The following is a 20,152-nucleotide window of genomic DNA, read 5'->3' on the forward strand; positions in this document are numbered from 1 at the left end:
ATAAATCATTACCAATTGTCTGTATTTCTATGATTTCTTATGGGAAAATTTGCTTTGGTTTAAGAGTGGATTTGGATTACAAGCACGGTCCTGGAACAAATTATGCTCATAATCCAAAGCACCACTGTATTGTAATATAAAGATCTACAGTGGCCGTGTAATATGGAGAGGAGAGATGCTACCTCACCTCATATTAGTCCCCATTCTATGTAAATCAGAATCCTGGTGTCATGAATGTGCCTGTGCTGAACTCCGTGCGCCCCTTGGTTCGTGCTGTGCGACCGAGATGGCGTTGATATTCAGTGTTTTGTATATTTTGCGCTGTTACCTGAACCCTGTGTGAACACTGGCCTGTTCCTTCATTATGTTTAGCCCCACACATCTGCTGTGTGCTCTGGCTATGAAGGAGTTACACTGCTGCCAGTTCTGATCCACAGGTGATTTTGTTTGGAACCAGGAGCCTTGTCCATTAGGGGGGCTGGGATTGTCTCCTTGTTCCCCTATAAGTGTTTAGCTGAGGCTCATACTAGTGCCGGATATTGAGCTTGTCTCTGCCTGCTTGTGTTTGTGCTATTCTCTGTGTTTATTCTGACCCTTTTTGCCTTGCATTCTGACTATCCCTGCTAGCTGCCTGCCCCTGACCATATTGCCTGACTTTGACCTTGCTTATTGGATTGTGTTTTTGTACTGCGGTGCCCGATTGTTGTGACCTGGACTGTTGACTCTTCTCTATTGTGTTTGTTTGTCTTGTTTTGTGTTCCACCTAGCCAGTGCAGGGGTTGCCGCCCAGTTGCTCGCTGTCACCTAGGGAAGATTGATGCAAGTAGGCAGGGATAGTGGGCGGGGTTCAGCTTAGAGTCCACTGTCTGTGTCCGCCATCTTGTCTGTCTGAACGATCAGTCCTAACACCTGTCTTATTAAAGCTTCTCCCACTGAAACCCCACCTACCCACATGGTCACAATCTGTAATGTGTATGTATTTGAAGCAAAGATCCAAGTATTGCAAGAGAACAGCACTAACCCTGTCTATAGGTAGAGTAGGCAGAGCTACATTTAGAGGAGGGGTGGAGCAAAGCTGTGATGTCACTGCTGACCCCTGTGACCTGGAAGTTCTTTATGTAAATAAAGACAAATCCAAAAAGCAGCAATGGAGGAGTTGTTGTCTAATCCAATAAGAAAAATTTGTTAGACAAACTAAGTACTTACAATGTCATTAGTGCATAGTATCATCATATTTCATCCAGATATTAACAGCAACCAGCATAAGACAAGAGAACAAATCATCACCAGGAACCTCAACCATCATGTCATAAAAACATTGACTGTGAGAGGCTACCAGTACCTGCGATTAGACAGAGCTCAAATCCTGGGAACAACTACACCATGGAAAGTGTCCTCACCAGGGGTCCAGGTCTATGCCAAATGTTAGTAATTCTTGGTTTTTATATCCATTTTAAATCAATAATCTTAATACGACCTATGGCCATGTTCACACAACGTATCTTTTGCATAAATCACAGCTGTTGTTGCAATTTGCAACAATGGCCGTGATTTATGCAGAAGATACGTTGTATGTGAATGAATGGAATCCCGTCCGGAGCGTATACACATAGTATATGCTCTGGCCGAGATTCCAACCAACCGCACGAAAAACTGACATGAACGCCGGTCTTATACGCCATGTGAACATGGCCTAGAGTTGTATTGAGTTTAGAATGCACAAGTGTTGGGTCTGTCTGTTTGTATTACCTCATGTTAAAGAAAAAAATTGCCATTTCTAATCCTTAAAGCGACTTTGTACCCACAATCTGACCCCTCCCCAAACCGCTTGCACCTTCGGATAGCTGCTTTTAATCCAAGATCTGTCCTGGGGTCCATTCGGTAATTGATGCAGTTCTTGTGCTAAAAAACAACTTTTAAACTTGCAGCTCCCTGCCCAACGGCCGGGGCTTAGATTGTGTATGCATTAGGCAGGCACAACCTCTTTGTCTCTCCTCCTCACTCTCTTTATCACTAGGAATGCCCCTGGAACATTTTCTCCTGTCTAAACATTGCACAGGTGCCTTAACAATCCAGCCCATGTTCAGTATTCACACAGCTGACGAATAGTAGGCAATCTGCCTGGGGCATTCCTAATGATGAGGAGGGCGGGGAGGAGGGAAAGAGAGGTTGTGCCAGCCTAATGCATGCACAAAGTAGGTCACGGCCATTGGGCATGTGGCTGCAAGTTTAAAAGTTGTTTTTTAGGACAAAAACTGCATCACCTGAAGAACGGACCCCAGGACAGATCTTGGATTAAAAACAGCTGAAGGTACAAGCGGTTTGGGGGGACATATTATGGTTACAGGGTCGCTTTAAAAGGGCAATTAATGATAAAAGGGTGGTTTGATTGTTTTCTTGTTTAGATGGTACTAGCTTTTGATGGAACTAGCTTTGTTTAGATGGTAAACGTTCTATTGGCTCTTTAATCCCATCTTTTCTAGGTGAAAAAACACAGTTTTTTAAAATATTGACAGTATTTAAAAATTATTATGACTATTTAGGTGAATAAAACATTTTTTATTTAATAAAATTAATGTACACTACCCCCAGGCATATGTATTTGTATATTAGTTCTGTAGGGCAACCAGCATAAACTAAACAAAATGTACAAATGGAGATCTAATATCACAATAGTCTTAGAGCATAGTATACAATATATATATAATATATATATATATATATATATATATATATATATATATATATATAAGTTAAATGAATGGGTAACAGCGCATTGAACTGTTAATTTGTTGAATTTATTTTGATAATTTAAACAATTCCATAGCAGAAAAATAGAAGAAAACTAATGTATAAAGACTTAAAATTAGTTCATATTTTCGAAATAAGAAAAAGTACTAGGCACATATGATAGATCTCATGGATCCTAACACATAAAGCATCCTATTTAAATGTGTGATGTAATTTATGTAGACATACGACAAAGTGAGTGGCGGAATTAGGATTCATTCTATCATCAAAATTAGATTTTTAGAAACTAAGCATTTAGAATAAAAGTGTGATTATGTATCATTATGACAGATAATTCAGTGTTCCCTCAGGTACAAATTCTACTTTCCTAGGACAGTGCTAATAGTTACAACTACCTCAAAACATCAGTTTTTGTATTGCTTTAATCATCCTAACATAAAATAAAAAGAAATCAACTTTACAAAAAGTGGGGCAGATAGAAGGTCATTTGGCTGCAGGATCAGACTACACTGGTTTTGTTTGTTGTCTGTTACCATGGAGACACATTTATAGTACATTGATTCTAAATATACAGAATATTTGCTGACTTGAAAGGATGGACCATGACCCTGCTGTTTTATAGCGGACCCCTGTTAATCAGATTGTCATTGTTGCCCTAGTGGAAATAGACCTATCCCTTTATGAACCCTTATTGAGGGTGTAGACCTATAGGGTTATTTCTATGATTTATCTTACTGAGGAGGTGTAAAAAAAAGGTCATAGCTGACTAAGAGGCCATCATTGTACATGTAGAGTTTATGATCATTAGGATTATAAGACAGACTGTGCACAGTCTCCATTGGTTTTTCCAGGGGAATTCTCAGCGACTCTTCTTTCTTAGTTTTTGTGTCATACATGTAAAATATCTCTTCTCTTTGAGTACTGAGGGCTTTAGTAGCATACAAGACTCCACACGCCATGAATGCATTGGTGGCTGCTGTCTTTTGCTGGCCTGTGACCCAGGTCTGTTTTACTGCAAGAGTCATGGGATCTAGTTTACTGATGACAATGTTCCCAGCATCTGCTGTAGTTGAATAAATTACCCAAAGCCCTTCTTCATCACTGGCCATATCAATGTCTTGGTAAGGTGAAGATGAATAGGTAAACTGGCCGTTGTATCCAGCATTAGGGAGAGTAAGACTGAGCTCTATCTTATTGAGCTGTGGACTGTATTTGCATATGTTCCTACTATTGTGGCAATTATAGTACATTGTTTTATTAAACATAATCATTCCACCCCCTTGCCCATAATGTCCATTGCTCATGGTTCTGGCCAAGGCATGTTTATAGATCAGGAGATCATTGTATGTATTGTAGGTATGTAAAACGCTCATTGTCCTTGCATCTGTACTGAGTGGAGCCACCCACAGTCCATTCTGATCAGCTTCAGCCATTGAATCTCTTCCCCATCCTCCATATCTGTTGTTTATTCCTGCATAGTTCAATTGCACTACATGTGGTTTACTGACGTCTATAATGCGTCCATGTAGACAGGTACGTGCACAATAAAATAATCAATTATAACTATATTCTAAGCACAGACGTGTTTCTATGTTACTTCTAAAACACTTGGAGGCATCTTTTGAAATACTTTGGGTCTAGAAAAAGTGATGGAATATCCATTTAACTAACAATTAAATTCAGTTTTACATAATTATAGTGCTTGAAAATCCCTATATTGTAATCCGTATTCTTCTTCTTCTTCCGTTTCTTCTTCCAGCCATTTTTCTGCGCGTAATACAGCCCGAACCGCTTTGTGCACACACTCCGTTCAAACTGCAGTTCGAAGCCCTCGTTGATGTGTGGTGTGCTATCTATTTTTCGTTTCGATCGGATTTGTCGTTTTTAAGAAATTTAAGTTTAAAGACCCCGAATTTCCCATAGAAAATAATGGCCCATTGCAAATAATGGCCACACTCTAACCGCTGACAGCCAATCACAGCACATATGCAAATAGCTGAAATAAGGCAGCCAATAGGAACTCTAAGGTCTCGTCATGCAATGTATCACACCATCCACAGTCACATGTCCACTATTGGCCAATAGAAGATGTAATATATGGAAGGTCCTTAACCATTTTGTTTCACTGACATGAGTAAGATTGTCAGGGTAACCGAGCAATGATCTTTACCATTATAAGTACCCAGATCGCTCTTAAAGGGACCCAGGTCGCCCTTAAAGGAACGCAAGTCACTCTTAAAGGGACCCAAGTCTCTCTTAAAGAGACGGGAGCCATGTCGCTCTTAAAGGGACCCAAGTTGCTCCTAAAGGGACGGGAGCCATGTCGCTCTTAAAGGGACCCAAGTCGTTCTTAAAGGTACCAAAGTTGCTCTTAAAGTGGCGGGACCCAAGTCGCTCTTAAAGGGACGGGACCCAAGTCGCTCTTAAAGGGTCCCATGTAGCTCTTAAAGGGATCCAAGTCGCTCTTAAAGGGACGGGACCTAAGTTGCTCTTAAACGGACGGGACACTCCAAAAGGTATGGGACCCATGTCGCTCTTAAAGAGACCCAGGTCGCTAGAGCGACCTGGGTCCCTTTAAGAGCGGCCCGGGTCCCTTTTAAGAGCGACCTGGGTCCTTTTAAGAGCAAAATTTGTCTCTTCAAGAGCGACCAAGGTCCCTTTAAGAGCGAAATTGGTCCCTTTAAGAGCAACCTGGGTCCCTTCTAGAGCAAAATATGTCCCTTTAAGAGCAACCTGGGTCCCTTTAAGAGCGACATCTGTCCCTTTAAGAGCGACCTGGGTCCCTTTAAGAGTGAAATTGGTCCCTTTAAGAGCGAAATTGGTCCCTCTAAGAGTGAAATTGGTCCATTTAGGAGTGACCTGGGTCCCTTTAAGAGCGAAATATGTCCCTTTAAGAGCGAAATATGTCCCTTTAAGAGCGACCTGGGTCCCTTTTAAGAGCGAAATATGTTGCTTTAAGAGCAAAATGGGTCCTTTTAAGACCAACCTGGGTCCCTTTAAGATTGAAATGGGTCCCTTTAAGAGCAAAATGGGTCCCTTTAAGAGCGACCTGGGTCCCTTTAAGAGCAACCTGGGACCATTTAAGACCGATCTGTGTCCCTTTAAGAGCAAAATGGGTCCCTTTAAGAGCTATCTGGGTCCCTTTAAGAGCGAAATGGGTCCCTTTAAGAGCGACCTGGGTCCCTTTAAGAGCAAAATATGTCCCTTTAAGAGCGAAATATGTCCCTTTAAGAGCAAAATATGTCCCTTTAACAGCAAAATATGTCCCTTTAAAAGCGACCTGGGTCCCTTTAAGAGCAAAATATGTCCCTTTAAGAGCGAAATATGTCCCTTTAAGAGCAAAATATGTCCCTTTAACAGCAAAATATGTCCCTTTAAAAGCGACCTGGGTCCCTTTAAGAGCTTAATTGGTCCCTTTAAGCGTGAAATTGGTCCCTTTAAGAGTGAAATTTGTCCCTTTAAGAGCAACCTGGGTCCCTTTAAGAGCAAAATGGGTCTCTTCAAGAGCGACCTGGGTCCCTTTAAGAGCGACCTGAATCCCTTTAAGAGCAATCTGGGTCCCTTTAAGAGCAAAATGGGTCCTTTTAAGAGCGATCTGGGTCCCTTTAAGAGCGAAATGGGTCCCTTTAAGAGCAAAATGGGTCCCTTTAAGAGCGACCTGGGTCCCTTTAAGGGCAAAATATGTCCCTTTAAGAGCGAAATATGTCCCTTTAAGAGCAAAATATGTCCCTTTAAGAGCAAAATATGTCCCTTTAAGAGCGACCTGGGTCCCTTTAAGGGCGAAATTGGTCCCTTTAAGCGTGAAATTGGTCCCTTTAAGAGTGAAATCGGTCCCTTTAAGAGCAACCTGGGTCCCTTTAAGAGCGAAATATGTCCCTTTAAGAGCAAAATGGGTCCTTTTAAGAGCGACCTGGGTCCCTTTAAAAGCAAAATGGGTCCCTTTAAGAGCAAAATGGGTCCCTTTAAGAGCGATCTGGGTCCCTTTAAGAGCGAAATATGTCCCTTTAAGAGCGACCTGGGTCCCTTTAAGAGCGAAATATGTCCCTTTAAGAGCAAAATATGTCCCTTTAAGAGCAAAATGGGTCCTTTTAAGAGCGACCTGGGTCCCTTTAAGAGTGAAATGCATCCCTTTAAGCGCGAAACGGGTCCCTTTAAGAGCAAAATGAGTCCCTTTAAGAGCGACCTGGGTCTCTTTAAGAGCAAAATATGTCCCTTTAAGAGCGAAATATGTCCCTTTAAGAGCAAAATATGTCCCTTTAAGAGCAAAATGGGTCCCTTTAAAAGCGACCTGGGTCCCTTTAAGCGTGAAATTGGTCCCTTTAAGCATGAAATTGGTCCCTTTAAGAGTGAAATTGGTCCCTTTAAGAGCGACCTGGGTCCCTTTAAGAGCGACCTGGGTCCCTTTAAGAGCGAAATATGTCCCTTTAAGAGCAAAATGGGTCCTTTTAGGAGCGACCTGGGTCCCTTTAAGAGCAAAATTGATCCCTTTAAGAGTGAAATTGGTCCATTTAAGAGCGACCTGGGTCCCTTTAGGAGCGAAATATGTCCATTCAAGAGCGAAATATGTCCCTTTAAGAGTGACCTGGGTCCCTTTAAGAGCGAAATGTGTCCCTTTAAGAGCGAAATATGTCCCTTTTGGAGCAAAATATGTCCCTTCAAGAGCGAAATATGTGCCTTTAATAGCGATCTGGGTCCATTTAAGAGCGAAATATGTCCATTTAAGAGCAATCTGGGTCCCTTTAAGAGCAAAATGGGTCCCTTTAAGAGCGATCTGGATCCCTTTAAGAGCGAAATGGGTCCCTTTAAGAGCGACCTGGGTCCCTTTAAGAGCGACCTGGGTCTCTTTAAGAGCGAAATATGTCCCTTTAAGAGCAAAATATGTCCCTTTAAGAGCAAAATGGGTCCCTTTAAGAGCGAAATTGGTCCCTTTAAGAGTGAAATTGGTCCCTTTAAGAGCAACCTGGGTCCCTTTAAGAGCGACCTGGGTCCCTTTAAGAGCGACCTGAGTCCCTTTAAGAGCGACCTGGGTCCCTATAAGAGCGACCTGGGTCCCTTTAAGAGCAAAATGGGTCCCTTTAAGAGCGACCTGGGTCCCTTTAAGAGCAAAATATGTCCCTTTAAGAGCGAAATATGTCCCTTTAAGAGCAAAATATGTCCCTTTAAGAGCAAAATATGTCCCTTTAAGAGCGAAATATGTCCCTTTAAGAGCAAAATGGGTCCCTTTAAGAGCAAAATGGGTTCATTTAAGAGCGACCTGGGTCCCTTTAAGAGCGAAATTGGTCCCTTTAAGCGTGAAATTGGTCCCTTTAAGAGTGAAATTGGTCCCTTTAAGAGCGACCTGGGTCCCTTTAAGAGCGACCTGGATCCCTTTAAGAGCGAAATATGTCCCTTTAAGAGCAAAATGGGTCATTTTAAGAGCGACCTGGGTCCCTTTAAGAGCAAAATTGATCCCTTTAAGAGTGAAATTGGTCCATTTAAGAGCGACCTGGGTCCCTTTAAGAGCGAAATATGTCCATTCAAGAGCGAAATATGTCCCTTTAAGAGTGACCTGGGTCCCTTTAAGAGCGAAATATGTCCCTTTAAGAGCGAAATATGTCCCTTTAAGAACAAAATATGTCCCTTCAAGAGCGAAATATGTCCCTTTAAGAGCGACCTGGGTCCCTTTAAGAGCGAAATATGTCCCTTTAAGAGCGACCTGGGTCCCTTTAAGAGCGAAATATGTCGCTTTAAGAGCAAAATGGGTCCTTTTAAGAGCAACTTGGGTCCCTTTAAGAGCGACCTGGGTCCCTTTAAGAGCAAAATATGTCCCTTTAAGAGCGACCTGGGTCCCTTTAAGAGCAAAATATGTCCCTTTAAGAGCTAAATATGTCCCTTTAAGAGCGAAATATGTCTCTTTAAGAGCAAAATATGTCCCTTTAAGAGCAAAATGGGTCCCTTTAACAGCGACCTGCGTCCCTTTAAGAGTGAAATTGGTCCCTTTAAGCGTGAAATTGGTCTCTTTAAGAGTGAAATTGGTCCCTTTAAGAGCGACCTGGGTCCCTTTAAGAGCAATCTGGGTCCCTTTAAGAGCAAAATGGGTCCCTTTAAGGGCGACCTGGGTCCCTTTAAGAGCAAAATATGTCCCTTTAAGAGCGAAATATGTTTCTTTAAGAGCGAAATATGTCCCTTTAAGAGCGAAATTGGTCCCTTTAAGCGTGAAATTGGTCCCTTTAAGAGCGAAATGGGTGCCTTTAAGAGCGACCTGGATCCCTTTAAGAGCGAAATATGTCCCTTTAAGAGCAAAATGGGTCCTTTTAAGAGCGACCTGGGTCCCTTTAAGAGGAAAATTGGTCCCTTTAAGAGCAAAATTTGTCCCTTTAAGAGTGAAATTAGTCCATTTAAGAGCGACCTGGGTCGCTTTAAGAGCAAAATATGTTCCTTTAAGAGCAACCTGGGTCCCTTTAAGAGCGAAATGGGTCCCTTTAAGAGCGAAATGGGTCCCTTTAAGAGCGACCTGGGTCCCTTTAAGAACAATCTGGGTCCCTTTAAGAGTGAAATGGGTCCCTTTAAGAGAGACCTGGTTCCCTTTAAGAGCGAAATATGTCCCTTTAAGAGCAAAATGGGTCCTTTTAAGAGCAACCTGGGTCCCTTTAAGAGCCAAATGGGTCCCTTTAAGCTTGAAATTGGTCCCTTTAAGAGCGACCTGGGTCCCTTTAAGAGCGACTTGGGTCCCTTTAAGAGCGAACTGAGTCCATTTAAGATTGAACTGGGTCCCTTTAAGTGCGATCTTGGTCCCTTTAAGATCGACCTGGATCCCTTTAAGAGCGAAATGGGTCCCTTTAAGAGCAAAATTGGTCCATTTAAGAGCGAAATGGGTCCCTTTAAGAGCGACCTGGGTCCCTTTAAGAGCGATCATGGTCCCTTTAAGAGTGAAAGGGGTCCCTTTAAGAGCAACCTTGTTCCCTTTAAGAGCAAAAGATGTCCCTTTAAGAGCAAAATGGGGCCTTTTAAGAGCAACCTGGGTCCCTTTAAGAGCGAAATGGGTCCTTTTAAGAGCGAACTGGGTCCATTTAAGAGTGAACTGGGTCCCTTTAAGTGCGATCTTGGTCCCTTTAAGAGCGACCTGGATCCCTTTAAGAGCTAAATGGGTCCCTTTAAGAGCGAAATGGGTCCCTTTAAGAGCGACCTGGGTCCCTTTAAGAGCAAAATATGTCCATTTAAGAGTGAAATATGTCCCTTTAAGAGCAAAATATGTCCCTTTAGGAGCAAAATATGTCCCTTTAAGAGCAAAATATGTCCCTTTAAGAGCGAAATATGTCCCTTTAAGCGCGAAATTGGTCCCTTTAAGAGCAAAATGGGTGCCTTTAAGAGCGATCTTGGTCCCTTTAAGAGCGAAATATGTCCCTTTAAGAGCAAAATGGGTCCTTTTAAGAGCGACCTGGGTCCATTTAAGAGCAAAATTGGTCCTTTTAAGAGCAAAATTGGTCCCTTTAAGAGTGAAATTGGTCCCTTTAAGAGTGAAATTGGACCATTTAAGTGGGACCTGGGTCCCTTTAACAGCGAAATATGTCCCTTTAAGAGCGACCTGGGTCCCTTTAAGAGCGACCTGGGTCCCTTTAAGAGTGAAATATGTCCCTTCAAGAGCGAAATATGTCCCTTTAAGAGCGACCTGGGTCCCTTTAAGAGCGAAATATGTCCCTTTAAGAGCGAAATATGTCCCTTTGAGAGCAAAATGGGTCCCTTTAAAAGCGAATCGGGTCCCTTTAAGAGCGTCCAGGGTCCCTTTAAGAGCGACCTGGGTCCCTTTAAGAGCGACGTGGGTCCCTTTAAGAGCGAAATTGGTCCCTTTAAGAGCGACGTGGGTCCCTTTAAGAGCGAAATTGGTCCCTTTAAGAGCAACGTGGGTCCCTTTAAGAGCGAAATAGGTCCCTTTAAGAGCGAAATAAGTCCCTTTAAGAGCAAAATAAGTCCCTTTAAGAGCGAAATGGGTCCCTTTAAGAGCGACCTGGGTCCCTTTAAGAGTGACCTGGGTCCCTCAAAGAGCGACCTGCGGCTCTTTAAGAGCAAAATATGTACCTTTAAGATTGAAATATGTAACTTTAAGAGCCAAATGGGTCCCTTTAAGTGCGACCTGGGTCACTTTAAGAGCCACCTGGGTCCCTTTAAGAGCCATTTGGGTCCCTTTAAGTGCAACGGGGGCCCTTTAAGAGCGACCTGGGGCCCTTTTAGAGTGAAATTGGTTCCTTTAAGAGTGATCTGGGTCCCTTTAAGAGCTAAATGGGTTCCATTAAGAGCGACCTAGGTCCCTTTAAGAGCGACCTGGGACCCTTTAAGAGCGACCTGGGACCCTTTAAGAGCGACCTGGGGCCCTTTAAGAGCGACCTAGGTACCTTTAAGAGCGACCTGGGTCCCTTTAAGAGCGACCTGGGTTCTGTTAAGAGTGACCTGGGTCCCTTTAAGAGCGAAGGGACCCACGTCGCTCTTAAAGCGACCCAGGTTGCTCCTAAAGGGACCCATGTCGCTCTTAGAGGGACGGGAGCCAAGTTGCTCTTAAAGGGATAGGACCCAAGTCGCTCTTAAAGGGACGGCACCCAGGATTAAAGTTAAATGGAAGTCACTGGTAAAGGGGTGCTCTTTTCAAGCACTATGTATTTTCCTGGAAATGCAAATCTAGTATTATATTGTAATCCGTATTCTTCTTCTTCCAACCATTTTTCTGCGATTAATACAGCCCGAACCGCTTTGCTCACAGACTCCGTTCAAACTGTGTTTCGAAGCCCTCGGCGGTGTGAGGTGTGCTATCTATTTTCGGTTTCGATCGGATTTGTCATTTTAAAGAAATTTACGTTTAAAAAACCCTTATTTCCCATAGCAAATAATGGCCCATTGGAAATAATGGCCACACTCTAACCGCTAACAGCCAATCACAGCACATATGCAAATAGCTGAAATATAGCAGCCAATAGGAACTCTAAGGTCTTGTCAGGCAATGATTCACAACATCCAGTCACATGTCCACTATTGGCCAATAGAAGACGTAGAAGATGGAAGGTCCTTAATGATTTTGTCTCACTCACATGAGTAAGATTGTCATGGTAACCGAGCAATGGTCTTTCTATACCAATATAAGTAGCAAAGTTCAGTCAGTAAAATAGTAGAGCTGAGGGGACAGTACCCAAGTCGCTCTTAAAGGGATGTTTCCCAAGCTGCTCTTGAAGGGACGGTACCCAAGTCGCTCTTAAAGGGACGGGACCCAAGTTGCTTTTAAAGGGTTGGCACCCAGGGTTAAAGTCTCTCTTAAATGGAAGTCACTGGTAAAGGGGCGCTCTTTTCAAGCACTATGTATTTTCCTGGAAATGCAAATCTAGTTATTCAATGGCCCCCACCCAGCTCCATTAAGAAAACAAATTAAAAATGTTACGCGTCCTGGGTTGTAGTGACATTTGTTTTTAAAAAATATAAATATTAAAAAAATATATTAATTTGTTATTGCTGTAATCAATCTGACCCAGAGAATAAAAGTATAATGTTACTGATACCAAATGGAGAATGGCCTTTATTAAAGTGAGTGAATTTACATTACAAACACAGCGAAGCACTTCATTCTTTCGACAGTTGGTTTATAGGCCCTGTTTTTTTTCATGCCACTCCTCCCCGGTTGTCTGGAAAAGCTGAATCCAGTCCTGGGAAACTAGGAGAAGTTTCCCTGGTACCCGGGTGGAGTGCCATGGTGCAGCAGGGCATATAAGCCAACTGCCGAGCAAATTAAGTGCTTCGCTTTGTTTGTAGTGCAAATTCGCTCATCTCTACCATTTATTTAAAACACATTAAAATAGAGACGAAAATTGTATATTTTTCGTAATACCCTCCAAAAAAAAAAACATTTGATAAGTAAGTTATATGAAAGCCAAAGTGGCGCCATTAAAAAGTAAAACTTTTACGGCAAGAAACACGCCCTTATATGGCTATATTGAAGAAAAATCTAAAAAGTTATAGTTCTTAGAAATTGTTGTTAAAAAAACTTAAGGAAACAGTTTGCACAATAAGGCAAGAATTGTCTTGGTCCATAGAGGTCCCCATACACAGGGTATACTTATGCTGCTCAAAGTGGGTTCGGACATCAGTATAAAATGTAAGGCGGGGGGGGGGGGGGGGTCTCTTAAGACACCAACAGTCATGGATAATAACTGCCTGACCCTTTGTTCTCTGAGAGATAGGTCACTGTCAGAACTGTGGCTGCAGTGTACCCCTCCTCATAGAGAACATAGAAACATTCAGCACTCACTTGTGTGTGAGAAGGATGGGAGAGATAACTATCTGCTGAGAGGTGTTGGGGTTTAAAGCGACTTTGTACCCACAATCTGCCCCTCCCCACAAACCGATTGTACCTTCAGATAGCTGTTTTTAATGCAAGATCTGTCCTGGGGTCGGTTCGGCAGGTGCTAAAAAAACAAATTTTAAACTTGCCGCCCTGTGTCAACCCTAGGCTTACACTGCCTCTCCGTCCCTCCTTCCCACCCTCGTCACCATTACGACTTCCCCTAGCAGGATTTCTGCCAGGGGCATTCCTAATGATTATGCGGGCCAGGAGGAGGGACGGTGAGGCGTTGCCGGCCTAGGGCCCAGGAATTCTAGAACAATAACTGCATCACCTGCCGAATGAACCCCAGGACAGATCTTGGATTAAAAGCAGCTATCCGAAGGTACAAGTGGTTGGGGGGGGGGCAGTTCATGGGTACAGAGTCGCTTTAAATATATGGCGAGGTTAGTCTTCATTTGAATTGGTGTGAAGGTTCTTCAAAGCGTCTTCATTTGAATGGGTGTGAACTGCATGTTCAATAGTAATGCTGTAGTATTTCTATTTTTTTCTAATCCTGTACAACCCCTTTTATTTTGACAGTTCTATACAAACCATATTATCCCTTCATCCTGCATATCATTGCTACTTCTCTCTGCTGCATAGAATAATATTTAGTGACTATAGGCATTGTAGTTTATTATATATATATCTAATATGGTCACCTACACAGGAAGTCATTGCCGGCTGCTGAGAAAGAGGCCACGGAATATGCAGCGACTACACTCAACTTACCATTGTACATAGGAGGAGCTGGAGGGTAAGGTTTTGTTTGGTTCTTTTCACAATCTTCAAGTTGTTTCTTCAGTGCTGCAATTTCTTTTTTGATTACCATAACATTGTTCTTATCATAGACCTCCAGCTGGTTCACCATGATGGAAATATTGCGGATCTATATAATAATAAAAAAAATAATAGTGGGATGATCCATAGTAATAGCTGATTACAGGTCTGTCTGTCTGTCTATCTATCTATCTATCTATCTATCTATCTATCTATCTATCTATCTATCTATCTATCCATCCATATTTCTTTTGTCAATTGGGGGAGATTTATCAAACATGGTGTAAAGTGAAACTGGCTCAGTTGCCCCTAGCAACCAATCAGATTCCACTTTACATTCCTTGCAGACTCTTTGGAAAATGAAAGGTGGAATCTGATTGGTTGCTAGGGGCAACTGAGCCAGTTTCACTTTACACCATGTTTGATAAATATACCCATTGACAATAGAAATATTGGCAGATTGATAGATAAGAGGGATAGACACAGAGGTATCCACCTAATTGCTAGTGAACAAAAATCCAAAATAGCCTATTGCAATAAATGACAGGTTGTGTCTCACCTGAACATACAGAGTTTCCACCACGATGTTGGTGCTGGTCATAGACGATTTCAGCTGCAGGATCAGAGCCTCCATTTCTTTAATCTCCAACTTCAGCAGCTCAAAGTCCAGTTCAGTATATGAGCTGCCTCCCATCTCCATCTCCTCCACACGTTTGGTCAGTTCAACCAGCCGCTCCATGTAAATAATCAGGGTACTCTCATAGTGGTGGATCTGTGATAATAGTGCAAATCTTTATAATTTCAAGTCAAGTACAACCTAAAGTTCACACAATCTTGTAAACGTGAACTGCATGAAAAGCCCCTTCAAAGAAAGAATACAGGGGCATATTAGGAACGCTACTTGTTCAATGTCAGCTAACATCTGAAATGTAAATTTTTTAATACATTACAATAGTGACTTGTCAACCTTCCATTTTAAATGGGAACTCCAACCAAAATGAAAATTTGGCTGCAGGCAGGGGAGGACAGAATCAATAAGCTCTACTTACCTATTCCTGTGTCCCATGATCTGACTTCTACCGGAGCTCATTTCCCCCAGGTTCCATTGTCATCACGACCCAGCTGATGAACTGCCCACTCAGCCAGTCAGTGACTGTAGTGGTGTCCCACCCCAGTCACTGACTGGCTGAGCAGACAAATCCATTGATTTGAGTTCTATAGAACCTAGTATTTTCCGATAATTGATCATCTCTAGTCTTGACGTCGCCAAAGCAGGAGGATGGCAGGGGCCAGGCTGGAAAGGTAAAGCTTGTTTATTATGTTCCCCCTGCCTGTAGCCAAATTTTCATGTTGGCCGGACTTCTCCTTTAAGCAACCCAGAAAGAGTGGAGACCGTATTCAAGGTTTCTGCTATAAGGGAAGTCTATGCATCTATATTTTGTTAAGATTTATATATTAGGTTTCTTGCTTGTTGCCATACAGTAGGTACTGTATTATTATGCATTAGATGGGTGACAGTACACTTCTGGAGGTGAATCAGATAGTGTTGTCCACCCTATTGTGTTTTTTACATGTATGAATTGGCGCAGGGATGCCGCTGCCATAGTCTTTTTTTTTTTTAACCGCCGCCCTGTTCCCAGTCTATTTCCGGGCAGTGGCCCGTCATGAAGCATTGGGCGTGGGCCTGCCAGCCCCCCAGTGTAGTGGATCCCCCCCCCCACTGGGGGCAGACCCAGGGGGCCACCGAATCTGCCCCCCAGTGCCTCAGGCTGGGCAGATTAAAAAAAAAAGGAACGCGGCACCGGCATTCCCAAGCCAGCACCAATCCATTTAAGTAAAAAACCTAAAGCGATGTACCTGATGTACCTGATGAAGCTACAATTAGGATCACTTAGATTCAAATGCTTTAGCTATAGTGCATTTCTCCTGTGTTGTTATATATGTGAAATCTGAAAATATTAAATATTATATAGGTTATGGACAAACAATGTCTTTTTTTGGCCGTTTGATGGCCAATTTTTATTTGGACGACCATTATTTTTAAAGCAAATAACGTCCGCTACTTCAAAATAACACACGTTATTTTGAAATAATAGATTTCTTTATTGGGCTCAAAAATCAAACGGCCAAAAAAAGATATTGGTCATGGCCATAAAGTGACAGGATTCATTTGCTGCATTTTTGCTTTATGAACAATGGAGAGATTGAGGTGTCCCTGCCTATGATGTATAACTAGACAGGACTCCACAGTCACCATTATTAGTTATAGCATTATTGTTTCTTTACCTTAGTAATTTGCTGTTCAACGGTGATGGTCAAGTTCTGGTTGGATATCTCCAGTCTCTCAAAGCGATCTGCAGGAAAGGTACAGTCTGACAGGGCAAGCGAGCAGTGACAGACCCCCAGCTCATCCAGAGACCCAGGGAAGTTTTGAATCTGATAAAACAATATTACCTTAGGCAACTGTTTTGTTCAAAGTGAAGGTACAAGAAGATGAAGTCACAAGGAACAGTATCACAAATTACACATTATGACACACAAAGAGATAACTAACATTCTGATTGTTCGACCATCAGTTATTGAAGGTGTATGGCCACCCTTAGGGCCCTATTCCACCGGACGATTATTGTTCGCATAATCGTTAACGATTAACGATCTCAAACAACCGCTATTGCGAAAGACCTGAAAACGTTCACTCATTTCCATGGAACGATAATCGTTACTTATGATCGTATTTGCGACCGTTTTTTCTTCGCTATTGCGTTCGTATCTACTGCAAATGACCGAACAACGTCTTATTCAATGCGAACGATTTGCGACCGTTTTGCAAACGAGCAACGATAAAAATAGGTCCAGGTCTTATAAAGTGATCAACGATTTCTCGTTCGCTCGATAACACTGGCCAACAAATTTTCAAAAGTTGTTTGGTTCCGAAATAAAATTTCTTAATGATTTTTATGTGCTGAATTCAAATATCACAAGGAAAAATGTGAATTGTCTCTAGTTTCTATGATATGGAAGAGTTCTCATGTTACTGTTTTGTGAATTGTATAGAATACAGTATAATAGCCGACATATTTATTACTTCTGCAATCATAAGGAAGCAAGTTTACTGTTCATAAACTTTTGAAATATATTCATAGGAAACTTAGTTCTATCTGAAATCAACTACAATTTACAGGCAGATCAAAGAATTTTTACAAATTAATTCTGTTTATTGACCTCTGGAATGTAGGTCCATATTCAATGGCTTCTCGGTGCATTTACACATGTCTTTTGTATTAATACATGGGATTGTCTCTGATAACTGTCCAACAGTAATCTGCAAGCATTGATGGCTTCCATTGAGGCTAGGTTCACAGTGCGTTTTTGCAATCCTTTTTTTCATCCTTTTTTTTTGCAAAAAACGGATGCATTTGTGTGCATCTGTTTTGATCCATTTTTCCATTGACTTCCATTGTAAAAAAAAACAAAAAAACAGATCCGTTTTTTTTAACGGACACAAAAACGTAGCTGACACTAATTTGTGTCCGTCAAAAAAACGGATCCGTTTTAATCCGTTTTTTTTTTTTTTATAATGGAAGTCAATGGAAGAACGGATGCACACAAATGCATATGGGTTTTTTTTGTCCGTTTTTTTGCAAAAGAACGGATTTCAAAAATGCAGTGTGAACCTAGCCTTACCCTGATACCTTTTTTCCATATTGGTCATTCTAGGATGATGCAATATACCAGTTGATGATGCAATACTGATGATGCAAACTTTTCCCAGTATTGTATCACAGGCTGTGAGAAATATAGAAAGTATGTCTATATCTTGAAAATTAGAGCCAATTTCAAAATTTGAACATCATTTTCGATTTCAGCACCCCAAAATTAGTTAAGATCAACTGTTTTCATGTCGGAACCTTTTTGGCCGTTGACCAGTGTAATCGTTAATTGCATTTCAACTGAACGATTATCGTTTAGATTCAAACGATTTAACGATAATCTGAACGATAATCGTCCGGTGGAATACAAGAGTCCCCGATGGTAAGAAGCAATTTCTTAATTCCTCTGCAGTACCATCAGAAGAAAAATAAAGTATAGCACTATCCCTTATAAAATCTATGTAATGCATTGATATAGTGAGTCCTACAGAGTAAGTATATGTCATATATCAGGGTCCTGAATGGAGACCCACCTCTATAAACTTACAGCATTTTAATAAAGTATTTGAAGATGCATTTTAAGCCAAACAATTCTGTCACTGCCACTGCTGAGATGGGTTTGTCTCAGAAGCGTTGGTGACTGCTGTCAGAGGCGGACTCAGAAATGCTACAGGAAGACACCAGGGGAGCGCCACCAGAGGTAAGTATAATATTTCTATATAACTGCAGCAATATATTAAAAGCTTTCCAATGTCAGAGTACCCCTTTAACATCATTCTCACAGGTTTTTATCCTTACTTGATACTGACATGGCTGAACCACACAGATGTTCTTTTTTTAAGGGGTTATCCAGCAAAAACTTTTTCTTTTAACTGGTGTCAGATAGTTATATTGATTTGTAATTTACTTCTATAGAAAAAAATCTCAGGTCTTCCCATACTTATTAGCTGCTGTTTGTCATGCAGGAAATTTTTTTTTTTTTTTTCATTCTGCTGACTTCTCTGTTCATGTCAGGAACTGTCCAGAGTAGTAGCAAATCCCCATAGAAAACCTCTCCTGCTCTGGACAGTTCCTGTCTTGGACAGAGGTGTCAACAGAGAGCACCGTGTCAAACTGAAAAAAACAAACAAAAAAAAAAAACATTTTCTGAAGAACATTCAGCAGCTGATAAGTATGAGAAGACTTAAGATTTTTTTTTTTTATGAAGTAAACTTTCTGACACCAGTTGATTTAAAAGAAAAAGATTTCCACTGGACAACCCCTTTAAGCAAACAGCTCAATGCATTAGAAAGTGCTCAGAAGAGACGAGCAAATTTACAGTAAAAACAAAGTGAAACGCTTTGTTAGCTCAGTAGTCAACTAATCAGATGCCTTTGAAGTCTGTACCGCTCCATACTGGGAAAAGTTGGATCCAGTTCTGGGAAACTTCTCACAGTTTCCCAGGGCTGGATCCAGCTTTTCCAAGTGCCCTTGAAACATTCTTTACAAATATGATACCAATAAATCACCATCTATATCTTGTCTCCTATCCTGTGCACGGGTGAAAAGTTATACTTTTTGGATACCCCATTTAACAGTTTTCATTGTGCAAATATAGCAAAATCAGGAAATATTAACTGCTATACCTATAGGCTATGTTCATACAATGTAAAAATATTGGCAAATAACAGCCATCTTTTGATAATGACCATTGATCATGATCATTATTTACGGCCATCATTATCAAAACACAGATATTATTTGCTACTTTGGTATTTTTGAATTGTGTGAATATAGTCACATGTTTTGTTTAGTTTTTTTTTTTTTTTTTAACCATTAGTGGCTTTTTTTGTGTCCCTGGCAGTTTTTGAGATAGTAGCCTGCTTTTACTCTGGCATTTCTGTGGCCTCTATGGCCTTCTTTACACACAGTAGAATAAAATCAAACTACAACAGTAAAATAGCTATAAAATGTGGCTGTATTTTGAATCTAATAATGTGCTACATTAGGCTATGTTCATATAACTTTTTTTTTTTTTTTGTGGAGATCGTCATTTTGGCACCAAAATGACAACTGTAATAAAAAGCGGCCGCAAAAAAGGCAAAAAAAGACGTGTAAACACAGCCTTAAAGGGTATGAAAAACAGCCATCTGTATCACATGATGAAAGAGTCACAAATTGTAATTAGAAAAATCGAGGGAGCAAACATGCACTAAGCAACCCCCCCCCCAAAAAAAACAAACAAACAAACAAACAAAAAAAAAAACAGAAAATCCTTGTGTGACATATACAAAGTAATAGACATTACCTCAAAATTCCTAGAAGGACTTACCAAGCTGGCGGCATGAGTTTGGCAGATGCCAAGGAGCAAAAGGAAGACAATGGACATGGTGCTTTTCATGTCTTTCACGTCTTCTATATTGCCAGTCTGCAATGACTATATATATATAAATGCTCCACCCTCCCATTTCCTATTACCTCATCCTAGGTGCAATAAAAGTGGTAGACTATGAGGAACGAGAACATTTCATTAGATATGAATATTGGCACAAAGCAGAACACAACCTTAAAAAAAGAAAGCCTGTACAAATCAGAGATTGATTAAGCAAAATACTCCACTCCTAAGGGTGACGATTCAGGGTTACAGTACAGG

General features: G+C 41.3%; 1 protein-coding gene across 2 annotated transcripts; it reads right to left on the reverse strand.

Annotated features, from left to right (window-relative positions):
* Positions 1-2,776: 2,776 nt before the first annotated feature.
* On the reverse strand, positions 2,777-19,937 carry LOC138766062 (olfactomedin-4-like). 2 transcript variants are annotated; one of them, XM_069943386.1, is made up of 5 exons: positions 19,832-19,937; positions 16,157-16,306; positions 14,430-14,642; positions 13,820-13,979; positions 2,777-4,285 (listed from the first exon to the last, which is right to left on the reverse strand). In XM_069943386.1, the coding sequence occupies exons 1-5, from the start codon at positions 19,898-19,900 to the stop codon at positions 3,483-3,485; spliced, it is 1,395 nt and encodes a 464-aa protein (XP_069799487.1). In that variant the 5' UTR covers positions 19,901-19,937; the 3' UTR covers positions 2,777-3,482. The 2 variants fall into 2 exon arrangements, with proteins under 2 accessions (XP_069799487.1, XP_069799486.1); XM_069943385.1 differs by having other exon boundaries at positions 19,808-19,915.
* Positions 19,938-20,152: the final 215 nt, after the last annotated feature.

This window comes from Dendropsophus ebraccatus, chromosome 10 (assembly GCF_027789765.1).
Source record: "Dendropsophus ebraccatus isolate aDenEbr1 chromosome 10, aDenEbr1.pat, whole genome shotgun sequence".
NCBI classification, from domain to species: Eukaryota; Metazoa; Chordata; class Amphibia; order Anura; family Hylidae; genus Dendropsophus; species Dendropsophus ebraccatus.